Source organism: Neophocaena asiaeorientalis, unplaced genomic scaffold (assembly GCF_003031525.2).
Source record: "Neophocaena asiaeorientalis asiaeorientalis breed wild unplaced genomic scaffold, Neophocaena_asiaeorientalis_V1.1 scaffold297, whole genome shotgun sequence".
NCBI classification, from domain to species: Eukaryota; Metazoa; Chordata; class Mammalia; order Artiodactyla; family Phocoenidae; genus Neophocaena; species Neophocaena asiaeorientalis.
Genome location: NW_020175435.1, coordinates 1,945,130 through 1,965,883, shown reverse-complemented (window position 1 = coordinate 1,965,883; position 20,754 = coordinate 1,945,130). Strand labels below are relative to the sequence as shown.

The 20,754-nt window shown below is 38.5% G+C and overlaps 1 protein-coding gene and 1 non-coding gene across 5 annotated transcripts in view; both read right to left on the bottom strand.

Moving 5' to 3' along the window:
- Positions 1 to 537: 537 nt before the first annotated feature.
- Positions 538 to 643, bottom strand: LOC112414973 (U6 spliceosomal RNA). Its single transcript, XR_003006248.1, has one exon. It is a non-coding gene; the product is annotated as a U6 spliceosomal RNA (small nuclear RNA).
- Positions 644 to 10,009: 9,366 nt separating this feature from the next.
- MCTP2 (multiple C2 and transmembrane domain containing 2) overlaps positions 10,010 to 20,754 on the bottom strand; it is a 243,719-nt gene continuing 232,974 nt past the window's right edge. For all 4 annotated transcript variants that reach the window (XM_024767708.1, XM_024767710.1, XM_024767709.1 and 1 more), the window contains 3 exons: positions 18,931 to 19,040; positions 13,055 to 13,152; positions 10,010 to 10,878 (listed from right to left, as the gene is read on the bottom strand). In XM_024767708.1, the coding sequence (XP_024623476.1) occupies positions 10,810 to 10,878; positions 13,055 to 13,152; positions 18,931 to 19,040 (277 nt within the window). In that variant the 3' untranslated portion in view covers positions 10,010 to 10,809. The remainder of the gene's footprint in view (positions 10,879 to 13,054; positions 13,153 to 18,930; positions 19,041 to 20,754) is intronic.

Here is a 20,754-nt window from a genome sequence, read left to right as displayed (position 1 = left end):
GTCCCTGGCCATTGATGTCCGACACTTTCACGGTGCAGTCAGAGGCGGTGCAGCCCACTTCTTCTTCTGTTTGTTTAATCAGAAGCAAGAAAGTTTTATTAATTTCACAATTTCTCAAACCAGAGTATTTCCTAATTAGTATTTCTACCAATTTGGAAATATCCTACTAACTTAAAAACTTACATCAAAAGGAGTTTTTATCTGACTGGTTAATTGCTGCCAGGCACATTAATAGGAAAATATCTCTAGGGTAAAAATTAAAAGAAAGCTTTCTGTAGAATTTTTGAAATATTATCAAAGAAGAATTGAATTGAAATACTGGCACTGGTTTTAATGCCTGGGTATTATAGCAATACACACAAGAACACATGAAGTCATTATACCTCCTATGCATGTAGTAGGTACTCAGTACATATGTCATTGTTTTGAAAATTCCTTTGAAAGCCTTTTTCTGTTGTGCAGTATTTCACTATTGCTTAAAAGTTGAAGTCATATTTAACTTATTTTTTTGTTGTTATTTCACAAATGTTATTGTTAAAAACTATGGAACGCTTCACAAATTTGTATGTCATCCTTTCACAGGGACTGTGCTAATCTCTGTATCATTCCAATTTCAGTACATCAGTCTTTTATTTTTTTAATGTTTTATTTTTTTTAACATCTTTGTTGGAGTATAATTGCTTTACAATGTTGTGTTAGTTTTTGCTGTTTAACAAAGTGAATAAGCTATACGTACACATATATTCTCATATCCCCTCCCTCTTGCATCTCCCTCTCACCTTCCCTAGCCCAACCGTCTAGGTGGTCACAAAGCACTGAGCTGATCTCCCTGTGCTATGAGGCTGCTTCCCACTAGCTATCTATTTTACATTTAGTAGTGTATATATGTCCATGCCACTCTCTCACTTCAACCCAGCTTACCCTTCCCCCTCCCCGTGTCCTGAAGTCCATTCTCTACGTCTGCGTCTCTATTCCTGTCTTGCCCCTTGGTTCTTCAGAACCACATTTTTTTTTTAATTCCATATATATGTGATATCATACGGTATTTGTTTTTCTCTTTCTGACTTACTTCACTCTGTATGACAGACTCCAGGTCCATCCACCTCACTACAAACAGCTCAATTTTGTTGCTTTTTATGGCTGAGTAATATTCCATTGTATATATGTGTCACATCTTCTTTATCCATTCAACTGTCGATGGACACTTAGGTTGTTTCCATGTCCTGGCTATTGTAAATAGAGCTGCAATGAACATTGTGGTACACGTCTCTTTTTGAATTATGGTTTTCTCAGGGTATATGCCCAGTAGTGCGATTGCTGGGTCATATGGTAGTTCCAGTTTTCGTTTTTTTAAGAAACCTCCATACTGTTCTCCATAGTGGCTATATCAATTTACATTCCCACCAACAGGGCAAGAGGGTTCCCTTTCTCCACACCCTCTCCAGCATTTATTGTTTGTAGATTTTTTAATTTATTTTTTTATTTTTGGCTGCGTGGGGTCTTCCTTGCTGTGCAAGGGTTTTCTCTAGTTGCGGCGAGTGGGGGCTACTCTTCATTGCGATGAGCTGGCTTCTCATTGTGGTGGTTGAACTTGTTGTGGACCATGGGCTCTAGGCGTGCGGGTTTCAGTAGCTATGGTGCACAGGCTTAGTTGCTCCGCAGCATGTGGGATCTTCCTGGACCAGAGCTTGAACCCGTGTCCCCTGCATCGGCAGGTGGATTCCTAAACACTGCACCACCAGGGAAGTCCCTGTTTGTAGATTTTTTGATGATGGCCATTCTGACCGGTGCAAGAATATACAATGGAGAAAAGACAAGCTCTTCAGTAAGTGGTGCTGGGAAAACTGGACAGCTACATGTAAAAGAATGAAATTAGAACACTCCCTAACACCATACACAAAAATAAACTCAAAATGGATTAGAGACCTAAATGTAAGGCCAGACACTATAAAACTCTTAGAGGAAAACATAGGTAGACCATTCTATGACATAAATCCCAGCAAGATCCCTTTTGACCCACCTCCTAGAGAAATGGAAATAAAAACAAAAATAAACAAATGGGATCTAATGAAACTTAAAAGCTTTTGCACAGCAAAGGAAACCATAAACAAGATGAAAAGACAACCCTCAGAATGGGAGAAAATATTTGCAAACCAAGCAACTGACAAAGGATTAATCTCCAAAACACACAAGTAGCTCATGCAGTTCAATATCAAAAAAACAAACAACCCAATCCAAAAATGGGCAGAAGACCTACATAGACATTTCTCCAAAGAAGATATACAGATTGCCAATAAACACATGAAAGGATGTTCAACATCACTAATCATTAGAAAAATGCAAATCAAAGCCTCCCACTTCTTATACCAGATTCGCGTCCAGCAACCTCCAGTTTCTGCCTGGGTGCAGCCCAATATAGAGTCTACGTAACATACAGGTGATTCATGCCTCGACTAAATAAAACCCATCTGCAGTCTCCCTTCACTGTGCCAGGAATGTTCCACGTGTCCCTGGTAACGTTGCTTGGCTGGACCACTGCTCTGGGTTGTGCAGGCCTTTTGGGTAGGTGCACACTGAGTCAGTTATGGCAGCTATTTGTTATGCAGTTAAACAAATGATTTCATGTGTTTTCACTTTTCCAACCAGTTGTTTTGATCTGATAATGAAAATACATGGAGGGTAGAAGCTTGTATGCATTATTGTAATGAATTAAGGGAATGGAAAACCAACATGAAATTTTAGGATTTTTCAGCCTATAAAGACTAGCTTAATAAAACATTTCCCAGAGAAAAGCTGGATCAGAAATAAATGAGTCGGATTCTGGCAATGAGCACACTACTGACCTTGGGCTCCTAGAAAAACACACCCTGCACCCTGATGTTTCAAATGCAGCAAGAGACAAACTTCTAATAGTTTACCTGAAAACACAGTTCTTGGGTTCTTAATTGGAGTCTTTGGATCAATTTTTGGAGATATGTGAAATTTCACAAAAACGTACGACTATACATGTGTATGTATATACATATTGAAGGAGTACAGAATATACCATTGTGACATAAAAATTATTTGGAGCTGAAGACATTTGAGAATCAACAGATGATTTTTTTTTTTTACGAACTCCTTTATCTGACTGAAAGCAGAGCTTCCCAAAAGAACTCAGTTGTTTTAAATCCCCTGCCAAAGAGCAAACTAGGAAGGTTGACCCATCACCAGGGACAATGAAAAGGCACCACACCTAGACAGACATTGCCACAAAACTATTCTATCTCCCATCCATCCATCTATTCTCCTAAGGGCCCATCTAATTTTCCTAAAAGTCATCTGTTTTCCCATGTGCTATTCCTCCCTTCTCCCCTCTAACAAGACATTTGTCTTCCCATTTTACATGCCCTTCTCCTCCTTCCCTTCGCCTCCTAAGATGGTGTTTAAGTCCCAAATTCAACTGCCCTCTTTGAGTCACATTTCTTTGTGAACTCCCTTACATGGTTAAAATCTGTTCTTTCTCTTGTTTATCTGTTAGTTGAGTTTAATTTGTAGGCCTCCAACTACTGAGCCTAAGAAGGTAAAGTTTTCACTTCAGCAATATTTATATATATATATATATATATATATATATATATGGAAGCTGATAATGTAAATCCACATTTCAATACACAAATATCAAGCTTTATAATAATTTTACATGTCTTTCCCTTTTTTTTAAAGAGATGAAAAGGCAGAGATCAATACAGGAAGATACAAATATATATATGCATATATATGTATATACATACACTCTCATCTATATCATCTATATTTATATCTATCATCTATCTCTATCATCCATTTATCATCTATCCATCCATCACCTATCATCTACCTATCTATCTATCTATCTATCTACCTGTTTATCATCATCTATCTCTATTTCTTCCCATGGGAGAGAAGACACATAGCCTTTCTCAGGAACCACAAAAATTCCATCACTTTTTTGCTCTACAAGCTTTAATATGTGAAAAGGGAAAAAAAATAACTCATGTGAGAGATGTTGTCCTAGGATGCCAGGCTCAATGAACCTAAGTATAAACTGTAAAAAGTTAAAATTTTCCGGAACACTTAGGATCCTGAGGTTTTATGGGTCAGTTTGCTCATGCAAAGCAACTTTTTAATGCTTCATCATGTAATCAGTTAGAAGTCATTTTTAGTACTCCTGATAATAAAGATTTTTTAAAACTGATGGTTGATTTAACATGAAATCGAATACTCAAAGGCAATAAGATTACGTAAGAACTGCCTTTGGGTTTATCGTTTAAAGTGACTCCCAACTTTTACACAATTTTAAAGGTTTATTTGAAGGGTTTCTCTGTTTTCATGTTTAAAATACTTAACAGTGATTGGTCTTGGTTTCTTTCATTGTAAATTAGGGATAAAATTGTCATGCTTCATCGTTTTTCTTTTCTTTTTAGGAAACATGCAGGAAATTACATTAGTCTTAAGTTCAGGGAATTTCACAAAGTGAACAAGTTCATGTAACTAGAGTCCAAACCAAAACAACTGACCATTACCATCATCCCAGGAGCCCACTCATAGATTCTTTTAGTCACTATCCCCACAGCCTCCTGACTTCTAACATCATAGACTGTATTCTCCCTGTTTTTGAACTTGACATAAATGAAATCATACATTGCATTTACCTGTGCATCTGTCTTGTTCCTTTTGCTCAACATTATTTGTGAAATTTTTCCATGTTGTTGCATGTAACAGTTTTTCATTTCATTTCTCTATGTATTCCATTGTAGAGTCACAATTTACTGATCAACCCAGCGATTGATGGGTATCTATCTATATCTATCTATCTATCTATCTATCTATCTATCTATCTATCTATCTATACCTATATCTATCTATATACTGTTTCCAGTTTGGAATTATACAAGTAGCGCCGCTACAAATATTCTCGGGCATGCCTTTTATTGACATGCACATATCTATTGGTTATAAACCTAAGAGTAGACCTGGGGGAAGGGTCATAGGGTATTCATATAGCCAGCTTTAATAGATACTGCCAACCAGTTTTCCAAAGTGGTTGTACCAATTTATGTTCCCACCCACCAGCAAGTATGAGAATTTTTTCCCCATATTCTTGAGAATGTTTAATATTGACTTTCCTACTTTAGTTATTCTGGCTTTGTGCAATTGTATCATTTTGTGATCTCAGTTTCCATTTGCCTGATGACTAATGCTGTTCAGCACCTTTTTATATATTTTCTGGCCATTTGGATAGGCTCATTTGTACAGTGCCTGTTCAAGTCTTTTGCCCATTTTTCTACTGGGTTATCAGCCTTTTCATTGTAGAAATTCTTTACGTATTCCGGATAAGAATCCTTTGCCAGTTTACATATAGAGATTGCATATCTTCTCCCACTTTGTGGCTTATTTTTACACTCAGTCAGATTTTTTGAGGAAAAGATTAATTGTAATGATCAACAACTTAACAATATTTTCCCTTTATGATTAGCATCTTGTCTCCAGTTTAAGAAATCTTTTTGCTTATCACATAGATGTGAAAATATTTTCCTATGTCTTTTTCTGAAATCTTTATTTTGCCATCCACTTTTGGACCTGCGAACTCATATGGAATTGATTCTTGTAAATTATATATGGAAGAGGTCGATTCATTTTATCCACATGGATACTAAAATAACCCAGCATCATTTTCCAAAAAGGTCTTTTCCCTACGCATTGCAAATATGTTACCTTTGACATAAATTAGGTCACAGGTTACCAAATATGTGTGGGTCTGCTTCTGGTCTTTTCTACCTCATTGATCTATTTGTCCACGCTTGTGCCAATACCACATTGTCTTAGTTACAATAGCTTTGTAATACATCTGGACATCTGCTAGAGTTACTACCTGTAAGATTGCTTTGACTATTCTTGAACTCTTGTATTTCCATATACATTTTAGAGTCAGCTGATTAATTTCTGCAAAAAAAACCCAAACCTCTAATTTTTACCAGGCTTACATTCAATCTACTGACATCTTAATATATTGAACTTCTAATCCATGAACCCCATCATTTGTATATATTCATCCTTTCATTAATATTCTTCAGTGTAGAGGCTTATATATCTTTCATAATTTTACATTTATATTCATAAGGGATTTTGGTAAGTAATTTTCCATTCTTGTATCATCTTGTTGGGTTTGGGGATGAAGATTATCCTGGCCTCATAAAATGTGTAGAAGAGTGTAATCTTTTTTGCTGTTTTCTAGGAGAGTTTGTATAAGATGAGTGTTTTTTTTTGTTGTTTTTTTTTAAATAAGTATTTGGGGGGAATATCATAGTTGCTTTTCAAAAAATTATTAAATGTGTTATTACATCTAAAGCACCTAGAAAGTATCTGGCATTTGATAAGTGCTATAAAATGTTAACCGTTCTGATGTGCTTGACTATCGATTTTCCTGTGTAAATTATTACATTAAAATGCCGGAACAGAATGGCAGGTTTTATACAAAGAGACCTATAGAAAGAGGTAATGTGCTTTAAGCCATTCTTGAGAAGTCACCCTTCAACTTTTATTCAATTTTCAATTGACTACTCATTATATTTTCAGAGAATATTCTATTTCGATTTTTCAACCATTCTGTTGCCATAAAAGTTAGATTAAGACTACATAAATGAGAGATGGGTTTTGACAGAACATAATTTTAAATAATGAATATAGTTAACTCCATCTCATACTCATGAAGAATTTTTTGTAGCTGATGGGTATACACTGAGTTCATGACACATCTAATTTTTTCTCTTACTACAATCATCCTGTAGCCCTTCCTTCATTCCCAATCTCTGCCCTCTCTCCCCCGTCTCCCTCCAGTGGAAATTTGCAAAGTTACCTCCATTCAGTCTCCACGTTCTGACATCCACTCACGTCTCAACCCCGATCTTTTTCTACTCCTACCGCTCCCCTGAAATGACTCGTTGCCAAGGTCCTCCCAAACTGCCATGTCATTACGGTCATCATTCTGTCCTCAATCTATGTGATCACAGTGGCATTTAGCACACATATTTCTGGAAACATGCTCTATCCTTGAATTCTATGACAGCACATGCTTACTGCTTTCCTATTTAATTCAATTTCTATTTACAGTCTTAGCTGACTAATCTTTATATATGTGTGTGTGTGTGTGTGTGTGTGTGTGTGTGTGTGTGTGTGTGTGTGTGTGTTGAGTTCAATCTCTTAAAGCATGTAGCTTCATTCATCTTCTATGACTGTTGGCCCTTAAATGTATCTCTCTCAAGTACAGTGTATTTCTTTTAGCTCCATTTCAGTCACCTCATAGACATCCCCGTTTGGAGGTTTCTCAAGCATCCCAAATTCAACGCCATCTAAAATTGGGTCCCTGCAGTTCTTCCCCTGGCTGCTCTTACAATCCTCTCTCTTGGTAAAAGGCAAGATGATCTTTCCAGACCCAGAGACAAGAGGACTGAGTGCCATCCTTGATCTACTCTCTCCCTCACCCCATAGTCAAGCAACTGTGAAGTCCTGCTCACTTTAATCTCTTAACCATTCTCTGATTTCACTTATATGTGTTTCTTTTTCCAGTGCTCTTATTTGAAAGTCCAGGCAAACATTAACTTATCAGGAGCTCTACAACTGGCTCTTCTCTGGTCATTCGTAATTGCTTGTGTACCCACTGCAGTCAGAATGATCTCTTTAAAAGCTGAATCTGAGAATGTCATGCCACTGCTTGAAAATATCTGTTTAATGTCTGGCTCTACCAAGGGAATGTACTCTGCTTTGTTCAAGTATATCATCAACACTCAATATATGTTTGCTCAGTGATAAATAATAAGAAAAAGAATCAAAAATTGTTTTACAACCTACAAATAAACGTTATATTTTCCTTTGACATGTAGGTAAGGACTTCTCCAAATATGACACTGTTTAGTTTAAAAGTTTAATCAACATGGCCAGAGCTTATAAGTAATATCACATAATATGAGGGTATGCGCTTAATGCAAGAAATTATTTCCTGGGATTGAGCACACTAATTTATCCAGCTCAGGCCTCTGTTCTGAGAATCACACATGAAAGGGCAGAGAAAGAAATGTTTTCTATGACCTGGCCAGTGAATCATATATTTTCTGAGTGACTATTAGATGCCAGATAGGATGGGCTATCCAGTGGAGGGAAGTGGGAGTCAAGGCCTCTGGTAATTATGAGCGATGGCAGAATACGGCAGATGCCATAAAGATATCTAAGTTGTCGGGGTGCAAAAGAGAAAGGTGGACTCTAATCCAGCCAAGGAACTAAGAAAACCAGTGCGGGTAGGAGACTTCTGAAAGCTCTGAAGGAGGTTAGAATTAATTTGGATAGAAACTGAGGAGAAAGTATTTACAGGGAAAAGAATAATCCGAATGAATATTGACCTGGCATAATGTAATTGGCACCATTACCTTGACTTGTGAGAGGTTACAGAGGCCTCAGCTTGGGCGGTGACTTGGGTGGTCGCGAATGGAAATGTACAAAACATAAACGGACAAGATAATGTGTCAACACTGATCTACCAGATTTTATGGGTTGGGAGATGGTGATAAAAGCACGAGGAATGAAAAAAGGGATGCCAAGGGCCTCCCAGCCCATAAGATGCCTGTGCCAATAAGGAATAACAAAGCTAGAAGGAGACTGTGGGGTTAGGGGTCCTGCACACATGGAGGGAAGGATAATGCTGAATTTCCGAACTGCTGAGGAAGAGATGCCTGTAAGACACCAAGCAGGACTGGAAGAACCAGAAGAGCTTGGCCAGACTTCAACATTCCTACTAAATTATCTTTAATTATCACACTGTGAAACCATTATCCATAAATTTTATCTAAAGCATCCCCGAATCTTTCATACGAGTTTGACTACTTGTATGAATCTTAACATTTCACTTGTAGAGAGCATTCATTTTTAACATCCCATGCCTACTTAATTAACAACTGTTTTCCATACAGTTTACTGAAGGTTCATTCTGTCCTTGCTCTTGCGTCCCAGCTACTGTTTGTGTCCTAAACTTAATGCTGAAAATTCCAGTCGGACTACAGAAGAGATAAGTCTAACTAATGATGCCTTCTTTTCAGGCGAATTATTTCATTTTGAAATTCTATTGCAAGAGAATAACAATAAAGTATTGGTTCCACTTTTAAATGAATAAGGGGTTATTTTGCTGCTGAAAGTTTTCATTCAAATGACTGATCAGATCTCACGTGTCTGTTTAAAAATGTCTGACTTAGGTCCTTACAAAATGACAGACTATGATAAACTAGATGGTAGTTGGGAGTGAGACAATGAGGCATTGTTTACACAGAAGATTAACTGGTTTAACAAAAGAGGTTCTTGGGTATCTATTGTATGTACAACTCAGAGATTTACTGGAGCTTTTATAATTTCTGCAAGGTTCTTTTTCAGCCGGCTTCATTAACTTGAAGTAAATCAAATCATGCAGAAATCTGGCTCAGCCAGAAAGCAACCCAGGAAGATAGAATATGAAGAAAAACAGACACAGGGTGATAAGGTTTAGAATCTTTGGCATTTTTCATAAACATTTTGTTTGAAGATTATTAAATTACAACCCAGAGAGAGAGAGAGGAAAAAAAAAACAGTAAAACTCACTATTAGATCTTTTTACCTCAACTTTTCTTTACAATACATATATATATATTATATATATATATAAATCTGCACATACAAAGTACGTGTCAACAAAATACAGTCTTTACAACTTAAACATTATTTGAACAGAAAGGTATTTGTATACATTTTATATATGCATAAAAACTGGGATTTTTACTTGGAGGGGGTTACAGTGAAACGGTGAAGGCTGATATACTCAAAAAGACTTTGGGGTGGTACTTTTCTGGGAATGGGGTTCTGAGATATATTTTTATTACGTGTAGCCTATTTTGCTCAGGAACAAAAGATCCATTTGGATTGCTACAGCATTTTCACTTTCTTAAAAACGCAGGCAAATGAAGGGTGCTGCCCCTTTCTCAAGCTATAATATTGAGATTTTACTTGGGAGATAAGCAAAAAGTCAAGTCAGAAGAAATGGCTATTTGAGGCAACCACATACTTTCAGGGAACCTTCAGGTTTGGGGTGCATGATCCCTTGGGGCCTTCCTGGGACATCCATTGCCAGCAACGGACCATGATGCAGGCTGGCATCCAGCACCAAGCAGCTTACTGAAATTTTACATATAGGTCTTTGGTAAGTACGGCTGAAAGATCCCTAAAGAATTGGGCTGATCCTGGTAATTATTTTTAAAAAATCTATTTATAATATATATTATTTGGGTGGACGGTGACTATCTATCAAGGACTTGTTAACTCAGAGAGGAAAACGGACTCATGAACAATCATCTGAAAGGAGTGTAGGGGTGGGGAGTGCAAATAACTGAATCTTAATGAGAATCTGTTGGATGTGTGAAAACGAGTTCAAAGTCATGCTCGAATCCAAGTGGCCTCCTGGCTGTTCTCAAGGAGGGTGCTCAGACCCATGGAAGCCTTGCTTTATCTCCTACTTGAGAAGGGATGTTAGTCTTTTACCATCTCTGGGTTGTTCCCTTTTACCGGGCTGACTCAGGATGCAACCAGGACACCCCTGCACATGGATGCACACACACGTGCGTGCATCTGTGCAACGAAGAAGAGGGAGGATACAGACAGGGCTCCACACAGCACACATTTCAGACTGACACCACGGATACCACTGAACGAGAGAGAATATTGGTCTAATCAGCCCAACATGGAATCGGGTGCTGGCGTCCAAGGTCTGTGTGTGTCCTAGAGTGCGCTGCGCTTCTTCCGAAGGGGGCTCTGGCTGCTGCCGGGCTTCAACTCTGCATACTGCACCTGTGAAAACAGACAGACGTGACACTGGCAGTTAGGTAACCCTAGCTCACCACAGTGTGCTAATGGCTCCCCGAGGACGCACCAAGGCAAAGGAAGGAAGGTTCAAAGGTAATGAATCATTTTCTAAACACAGGAACATGGAGGGATTAATTGCAGGAAGGATTTGAGGAGTCATGCATCATTTCTTGAAACCAAAATATTAAAAGCAGATTTTTCTAATGAGATGCATGGGTTTCTGGGTTTCTACCTGCTCTCGGCACTGCTAGATGGTTTTAGTTCTGTGTATGCCCGTGTTCAACCAGAAAAGAGCTTAATAACAGCCTCTTGGGAATGTTTATCTTAGTATATGATACAGCAACTTACTAAGAATTATTCATTTAGAAATATCTAAAATCTTGGGGAAAAAAATCTCTGCCAATTACATACATTTCTTTTGCCAGAGGGGGGAGAGATGTTGAAATTAACGCTGGCCCCAGACTAATAAATATTTCTCTTATAAATGAATTTCATTTACAGTGTAATGGCTAAAACATCTGTGACAAATATAAGCACGTGGGGAGTCCCCAGTGGCAAACTGTCTACTGTGTTATTAGCAAGTGCTCTTGGAGATACACAGAGATCTTGCTAGCTTACTGTACATCTTCCTCAAATGCTCTTTTGTTGTATCCCTTTGTGTTCACGCCAACTCCAACTGGATGACCTCGCTCAGGGCTGGTGCCCAAACTGTGCACAGATAATCCTTAGCGGGAGCTTGATGGGAATTTCCATTCTTCAAGGATGCAGGCACAAACTCACGTTGTGACTCAAGTGATGGTATGTTGCAGTCGTATTGCTTTGGTGTGTGTGCTTTGATAGGTTGATGGTGGAATGGCTTTATTTAAAGTATTGTATTACAGACCACATGTGCTCACTATTTTGAGTATTTGTGCCAAACTCCTCAAGGACATCCTATCCCATCACATAAACTGAGCTATACTTGGTGGAAAGCAGATATGTGAAAAAAGCATGCTTTCTTTAGAGTGTCTTGTGAAGGTCCCCTAGGGGATGACACGCCTGCCAATCTTCAAGGCCAAACAAACAGGGGCCAAGCTACTATTTTACAATCATGCAATGCAATGTTAACAAGGAAATTCATATTTATAGAATGCATTTTAATAGATAATTATATCATTAAATGAAGGTTAAAAGATAAAGCATCACAAGGTCTATTTTAATCTCTAGAAGTTGGAATGAAGAGGAAAGAAACTCTCCGGGGCCTTTCAGCCTTACGTCTCTGCAATCCACCCGGAGCTGCTGGGAAATGAATTATGGTACAGTGGCCTAGAAATTGATACTTGATTTGGGATTCTCTCAGACAATAAAAGATTGTGTCTTTGATCGTCATGATGGCATTTCATGCCACGGTCTCCCCATCTACCTATTCTATGGTTTCTCTTCTCCATTAGAGAGGTCTTTGCCTGCCCTCCCACCTCTGGATTTATAGCAGCCTGATCTGCAGGGCCCTGAATTAGGCTGCCCTGTGGACTTTCCGGTATTGTTGCCTTGGTTAACCTCTGTGTATCCAAAGAAAAGGGACACTGCTGGACTAAGTGACCATTACCTGTGAATAATACTTCTGACTGATCTCAAATTATTGCATGCTGTCTCTGCCTCTATGTGTATTAGAGTAAGTGGGGGCTTTGCCCTCAGCATCTTTAAGTCTTCAAAGGGAAAGGGATAGGAGGGTGGCCTAGGAGATAATTGGGGCAAAGAAGAATCAAAAGAGTAATCCTCTTGCCCCCTACTTCCCGTAGAATGCCTGCCATCCGGAAGAGGAGGAAAATAGGCAAGACTCCGCCAGCTCTGGATCTCACGCTCTCCTACTCGCTGAGCGCATCTTATCCTCTTTGGGAAGGCAAACGATCAGAAAAGGGACAAACCTCACTGCACTACAGCCTCACAGTGTGAGTTCCAGATCATTCTTAAGTAGCTCTTTTTCAGGATAATTTTCCCCAATCATCTCATGCTTCTGGACAAAGGTTTTCTTGCCACCTCCTTGCAAGGCAGGCCCCTTTAAGGATTTTCTGATTCGTTATCTCAATGGCTCACACAAGCACAGCCCTGTGCTCCTCTGGCTCTGGGGCAGGCCAGACTTCAGGGTCGGGGCCCCTGTTGGGGGTGAGCATTCATTACATACCTTTTGAACATCAGACGGTACTCTGGAGAGGAAGTTTAGTAGCTCATTATTGTCGATGGCGTAGGGATTTCGCAACTTCTTAGTAAATTTATTTATGCCTGAAAAACAGAAATATCGGGAGATCTCTGTCTGTCTGCTGATGTCTCTCTATCCATCTATCTATCTTTAAAAACTCACCTGACTGGGAGAGGGGAAGCAATCACAAGTAAAAATTAGTGTGAAAACAATTACTGGACCTCAAGCCATGCACACGTTGCTGTCATGTGGAATCATTCACAAATGTCTTTTCTTGGAGGAAGGAAAGGGGGATCATTGGAGAGGGGCTTTGCCTTCTTCAGCTGTGAAAATCCCATTACAATTCCATCAGCAGGGCGGCAGAAACACACACTAAAACTGTGGAGCTCACTGGTTTTTTGGACGACACTGATTAACAGCCTCCTCTGCTAGGAAAATGAATGTCCCAGATGGGAAAAGGCCTTCACTAGCCCCAACAAGTCTCTGCTTGGGAGCTCTGGACCAAACCTAGCAGCGGGAGGTGGAGGGTGGGAGTTGTTTTTCTGTTATTAAAAAGAACCCACAAGAAATCTATCTCCCGCCCCCCGTCCAACTCATTTTCACAGGTTTCTCTTCTCTCACTGCAGAACAGAACTTGACATGTTGATTTTACTTTGATGCTGCAGGAAACTGTGAAAAGTTATTATTGGAAAATTATCTTACTGTGGTTGCTAGCTTAATTTATGGACCGTGGCACTGGTGCGAGGGTTTGGCTAGGCCATGAAGTCGGTGCTGATTTAGGACAACGGTAATTAGAAGGGGGTGTGACGTTTAACTTGTCCTTGGTGGCGGCACATTGGGCACGTGGGCACATCCAGGACAAGCTCTGCCCACGGTTCCCTCTTCAGAGGGATGCACCCCTCCACCAGCTTTTGTCTCCTACTCTGCTCCTAGGAGCTTCTTGGAGGTGTGTGTGCCTGTAGTCAGAGTTTATAAACGTGGTCTTTTCACTAAATGTCAACCCTTTGTGCCGAGTCTTAGAAGCAGAAGGTGGCCTTCTGAAGTTTGCCCACAGAGTGCTTGTTTATTAAGGACCATATCTGAAGTCCTTGTCAATCTCCGTGATGCTGAATGTTCACGTTGGTGGTACCCTGACTGGCTCTTACTCTGAAGGCAAGGTAACATTTACCTGTTCAATAGTCTACAACACAGTAGAGGTTTGATGTTTTCCTTCTCTCATTAAATATTATTTTGCCTTCATCTAAAACTGGACTTTCGGCATGCCATTACACCTGACACAAACTCCTGGTAGTTTCTTTAGAGAGGGTTGGGTTCACATCTGCTTGGCAAATGGGACCTGGCCATGTTCATAAGTCAAGGGTGCTTGTTGACTGGGCTGGGGAAGACTTCCTGCAAATAGCCCACTTTTTCTCAAGTCAAAGCCACTCTATGCCTTTCTTCCCTCTACCTCCACAGGCAGCTTCATGTTTCTAGCTAAAATTTCCCCCAGTGTTCCTTTAAAATACTCTCCACTGTGTTATTCTAAAGACATTTAATTGTAGCATGGGCTTTCTGGCAAAAGAAAACAGACAAGGCAAAATGATGAAGGGAGACAAAGACGTATTGAGGAAAGATATATCTTCTATTGTTAATTATATACAGTGTGCGCATCTGGAGTCTTTACAATGAACAGCCAGGCAGGGATAATATCACAGCCGATCAAAACACTGCATTCTTAGTCACTGAGTAGATTATAAACCTGCCCAGTAGCTCAAATGCACCAATAAGGGCAGAAGAAGTCCACAAAGCACTCCGACAGTCTATGTTTGAAAAACTTTGTTAGAATAAAAATTATAAGGAACTCAGATTGTGTGCTTCAAAAGCACATCTTGTTTTTTTTAAGATGTCACAGGCTCAAATGTCAGTAATTCCACCATATTATCTACAGTGTAAAACCAAGTGTCAAGAGGGGATCATAGAGCCTGTGGTCATCTTTAAAGGGCAACTGGGCAAGGAACAAGGGTTTGGGAACAAGAATAGCTGGGTTCCAGTTCTGGCCTCACCATGTACTATTAGCTGTAGTTTCAGACAAATTACTTAACCTCCCTGAGCCTTAGATTTCTTATATTAAAATTTGAATAATAAAGACCTATATTATATAGTTCCTTGGGTTGAAGGGAGAATCACATTGGACAACAAAGCCAAGAGGATTCTATAATCTGAAATTCCACCACAATGAAGGGGGCTACCATCATTACTGTAGATGTCAATAAGCCAAGAAAACAAAGCAGGCGGTGATGGAAGAGTCTTTATACTGGCAGGTATGTGACTACATACCAAATTTGGAAGTTGTGGGTTTCTCCAGTAGCATGCTAGATGTACTTTTAGATTTTTTAACCTAAACAATACAGCATATCTGCCGTAAATTTTTATGGTTTTTTTTTTAGCCAAAGAAAGAAAGTGGGATTTAAATACCAAGGGATTAACATTTGGGAAAGACACTATAATTTAATGATGATAGATTGAATAGATCAGTGGATTGGAATGAGCCCTCTGGTTAAAAAAATAAATCACTCGGAGAAAGAGAGAGGAAAAAATCGCATGGCTGCTTTGCACATATGGTCACTAGGGAATAGACACTTGAAACTGAATTAGAACATTTTATGAGTGACTGGCATGTAGCCCTAACTGCAAAATACTGGTAGGGATGGGCGAGATGGGGCAGAGGGTCCTTGCTTGCTCCTGTATCAAACACTAAGTGTCTTCCATGTGATATATACTGCATTATCAAATGGAGGTACAAAGTTAAATAGTCACAGTTTCTTTCAAGCAGCTCAAAATCCGGCTTGGAGAGTTTGTAATCTACCTGGGAAATCAGAAGTGGCTAAGATCAGAACTGAAAAAGTATAATTAGAGCATCTATGATGAAGAACAGAATGGAAGGAATATGGAAACCTCTCAAAAGGTACAGAAAACCTCCATGGGATCTAATCCTCAAAGGTGCCTTGCCTTCTAGAAACACATGCAACAAACAAATGACCAAAATTCAGTAGATACAGTTTTCTAGAGAAAATTCCAGACATCCCTCTTAAACCACTTCTAACTTAATTTTCATAATTACACTCCCAAATAAGAGAGGTAGTGAGCTCAAAAAATGCCATCTATGTAGATCACAGGTATTAAACTTGCAGACTCATCCACTCAAAATATTTTCTAAGTACCCACTAAAGATCTATTACCTATATGTAGCTGCGCTAGGAATTATACGGTTAAAGAGGAAAGAAAGTATCTCACCATTTAAAACCTTACAATAAAGTTGGTGAGTCAAGGAATGTTCCCCACAGCCATCATGAAATGAGGCTGCTTTCATAGACTTATGTTAAATAATTATGCTACTTAATAAATACTTATACAAAAATGTTATTTGGATGTAAAGAATAGGGAAATACAGAACAGAACACAGAGTTAAAAAATTTTGCTCCAAAAGGTTAAAAAACATCACACACAAAAATTTAAGGATCTTATCCACCACTTCAGGACTCAATGAAAATGAGTAACTTAGGATAAGAAATAGTCTTTTGATGCTTAAGAAGGTTAAAAGGAAAGTTAGAAATTTAAGACGTATAAAGTTGTCTTCTTCTACATGATAAATTCTCTGCCAAGAATACGATCATGTAAGAGATGTGCAAAGGAAAGTCCTGGATCTGTGCTAGCTAATAACTAACTTGTCTTGGAAAAGAATAAATCCTAACAGAATGGCAGAATATATTCCATGATGGTATGGCAGGTTTTACATGATGAGAAGAGGCAACAGATCATGTGATAAGTCAAGGCTTATCTATGGTAAGCTCATCAATAAACTATAAACCTCTGTCTAAAACTAAAGAATGAGACACAGAACATAAAGATCAAAGGGTTATTTTCATCCAGGAGAGCATCTTAAACTCCATGCTATTTTATAATTTCATCCATAAGCTGAACAATAAATAGAACAATGTCTCATTAAGTAGATGCAAAAAGTTGGTGTTGAAAAGCTGCCAAGAACTTGGAGGATAAGACGAGAAGTCAAAGGGATGTGGGGTAAATTGAAAGATGGATTGGAATCCCAATACTGACAATATAAGGAAGAAACATAGTATAGTCTTCTTTCTGGAGGGAGAGATGCAGAAAAGCAAATCAAGTAGATACCAGAAGGATGAAGAAATCATGTGCAACAGTGTTTAACAAGCTGACCATCAACTCACACCAACTTTTTAAAAAGAGCAAAACACTGGCCAAATGCTTATAATTCTGGATCAAGTTCTTGTTAGGGTCAGACAACAGTTTTAAGATCTGTGTTTTAAATGTGATCAGCAAATGGATTGAGAAACTAACACTTAACGAAAAACAAGAAAGAATGAGATTATTCAATCTATACAGATAACATTCAGTATATGAGTATTCAGGGAAATGCTTTTATAAAATATGTATTCCTTCTTAATCAATGGGCCCCTGAAAAGCTCCATGCTCTCCTTCCTAAAGGTCAAATATGGGCCAATGTGCTGAAACTGAAAAACACAACAGAAAAACAAACAAAAACTAAGCATGGATATGAGATGACTTTCTCCAAGATTAAGAGTCATGAAGTATTAAAATGGACCCCTGAAGAGGGAGTTAGAATATCTTTTCCTTTTCTAGGGCTTGTTACAAAGGAGAGACTTTATGTAATAGGATTTTCACCTCCTGGATAAAATACAGAATGGATTAAGAATGGATTATGCTCTCTCAAAATCATTCTATTTCTGAAATGTTATGAGTTATTCCATTTTTCCCATGACTTTTCCCATTTCTGAATGTCTAGGTTTGGCCTTTCTCATCAGCAGGATTCTGCCTAGGTTCTCTTTGGAAATGGTCTACATTTAATGGTTTTAGAAATATTATAGCTCCCCCTCACCCTGGCATTTGCAGGCTTTCAGCTTTTGCTTACAGATGAATGCATCTCAACACAGTCACCTACATTTGGAACTTCTCTGAACCTCTCTTAACATCTGAAGATCCCTAGAAGTAACTATGGTTAAGAACTGAGCAGTGGTCACAGGAGCTGAGCAATGGAAAACGAGAACTGATAGATTCTTCCAGAAAAGTGTTGATTGCTTCTCCAATTAACTAACAGCAATGCACTCTCCTTATATCAACCCAGCGCCCACCCAGCAACAGACACAAATATTCACAAAGTTGCTTGTAATTTTTCCAATTGCTAGCTTGAGGAGTAAATCAAGTCCTGAAATTTATTTCCAGTTTGCTGCTTTTGTTTCTACTTTTTTTTAAAGCAGCTAAACTTTATATAGCCTCACCATTTCCCCTGGTAAATAATAGCTTTTTCTTTCCTTTCAGGCACTGGTTAGGTAGTCACTGAGGGTCCCTCCCTTTCACCTCACTGCTTCTGGATTTAAGTATTGGGTTAGGTTATTTTTTTCCTTCCAGGGGAGATAAAGTGTCAGGAGCAGGCTAGCAGCGGCTAGATCTACTTTTACATAATATAAAGGGCAAGATGCAGGTGTTTGCTCACTCTGAATAACAGCGTTTCCTGAAAGTTACTGGGCCACAGCAGTATATTATTCAAGAGTATTTATGACTCTGAAAGCCCAAAGGGAAATAGCATGCACAATCACATTTTTATTTGATTGCAATTATGCAAGAGGCCTATAAATATCTATGCTAATCGTTCATGTAACTGGCCTTTTCAGGGAGGTCCTGGAAGTTTTTGTTCCCCCAATACTTTTCTTAATCTCATGTTTAATTGCCAACAAGAGCACATTTAAAGTTTATAGCCACACTTTAAAAATGAGTTATTGGTTCTTACCTGGAATTGATTGCTAGCAAAAGGACCGTGCCAAACTTACCCCAGATTAAAATGATGTACCGCAGTGGAATGAAATACAAAGTGATGGTGGCAACTGCCAGTATCAAACAGGCCAGGAAGGAAAGGAATGGGACCGTCCAGTTAAACGTGCTGTAGACAAACCACATACATGTCATTTTCTCTGATGCTCAAGAACAGCTGTAGATTCATTTTGCCATGTTTACTTCTTAGTTTATACACATGAAAAAGGTCTATTGGAAATGTTTCTTCTCAAAACTTGGAGATAAAAGTCTGCCAAACTGATTGGGCAGTAGAAAAACATTCTTGAGGAGAAAGTCACAAGACCAACTGCCATTCGGCTTGTCAGAATCTTGGTGACTTTGCCTTCCTGGAACCGACAGTACTGAAGAGACTTTGGCTCTCAACAGTGATTAAACACTGTTATGTGGCTCTGTGCATGCAGAGCTTCAAAACGAAAGGTGAGTTAGGTCACTTCAAAGTCAATGTTTCTCTCTCAATTAACACATGGTTGCCAGTAAATACTGAGAAAAGGGAGGATATTTGGACAGTGCTTTTGCATTTTTCTAATAACTTATATTTAGAATTTCCAGACTCACTGACTCCAGAAGGTTCATAATGCCCTGAAATGGGCTGGGGAGCAACTGGCTGTAAACCATTACACCACCAACCCATAGACAATGTAGGGAATGTTGCCGTACATTATTTTCACAAGGCCCTTGGCTCCTTTTGTTCTATCTATTGCCTGCTTTGACTTGAGATCTAGAATATGGGATGTAGAACTGAATGTACTATGGAAATCCTTGCACAATCCTAGAAAGTGATCATTAAATCCAGTGCCCTGATGAGAGCTCATGAGTGTCTGGGGCAGTTCTTCTTCTGGGCCTTCATCTTTACTGAGATGAAAGATTTATTTCTGTTGTCTGTTTTTTTGGTGGGGTGGGTGTTAGGGGATTTGGGAAGAGCAGCTTATAATAGTTATTGGGCATTTAATATGTGCCACTGCCCTAAGATTTTTTTTTTTTATATATTTAGATTGTAATGCTCACAAGTAAGGATTATCCCCCTTTTACAGATGAGCAAATCAAGCCTGAAATTAGGAGTTTGGTGTTAACATATACACACTACTATATATAAAATAGTTCAACAACAAGGACCTACTCTATAACACAGGGAACTATACTCAGTATCTTATAATAACCTGTAATGAAAAAGAATCTGAAAAAGAATATATATATATATATACATATATATATACACACACATATACATACACAACACTGTAAATTAACTATACTTCAATAACAAATTTAAAAATATAAGAGCAATCCAGTTATACCTCACTCTCTTGTTAAAAATTGTTATTAATATTTTAAATCTTTGCCTATGGAGAGATACAATATTATGTACACATGTGTGTGTATTTAATGTCTCACTTCTTTAAATTATAAGCAAAGGTGAATGCATTTTAATATGACTATTGGTCATTTTAATGTGTTTCTTAGTGATATCCAGCTTATTTCCTTGCCAGAGGCAACTATTTAGGGAAGTGCTTAAGAAAATTGATTTTATAAGCAAACTGACATGGGTTTGAGTTCAAGCTCTACCTCTAAAAGTTGAGTGACTAGAGGAAAGTGTTTCAATCAGTCTGAACAATAATTTATTCTCTAAAGAATGGGAATAATAATAACACCTATAGCATAGAGTTTTGCTAGAATTTAACAGGTACTTGCATTTACAATAGCTCTGGTAACACGTGAAAGATGGTTAGCTTAGTTTTCATATTAAATTTTTATCTTAAGTTTTGTTTCCAAAAAAAAAAAAAGTTAGCTCTGCTTCTAACACA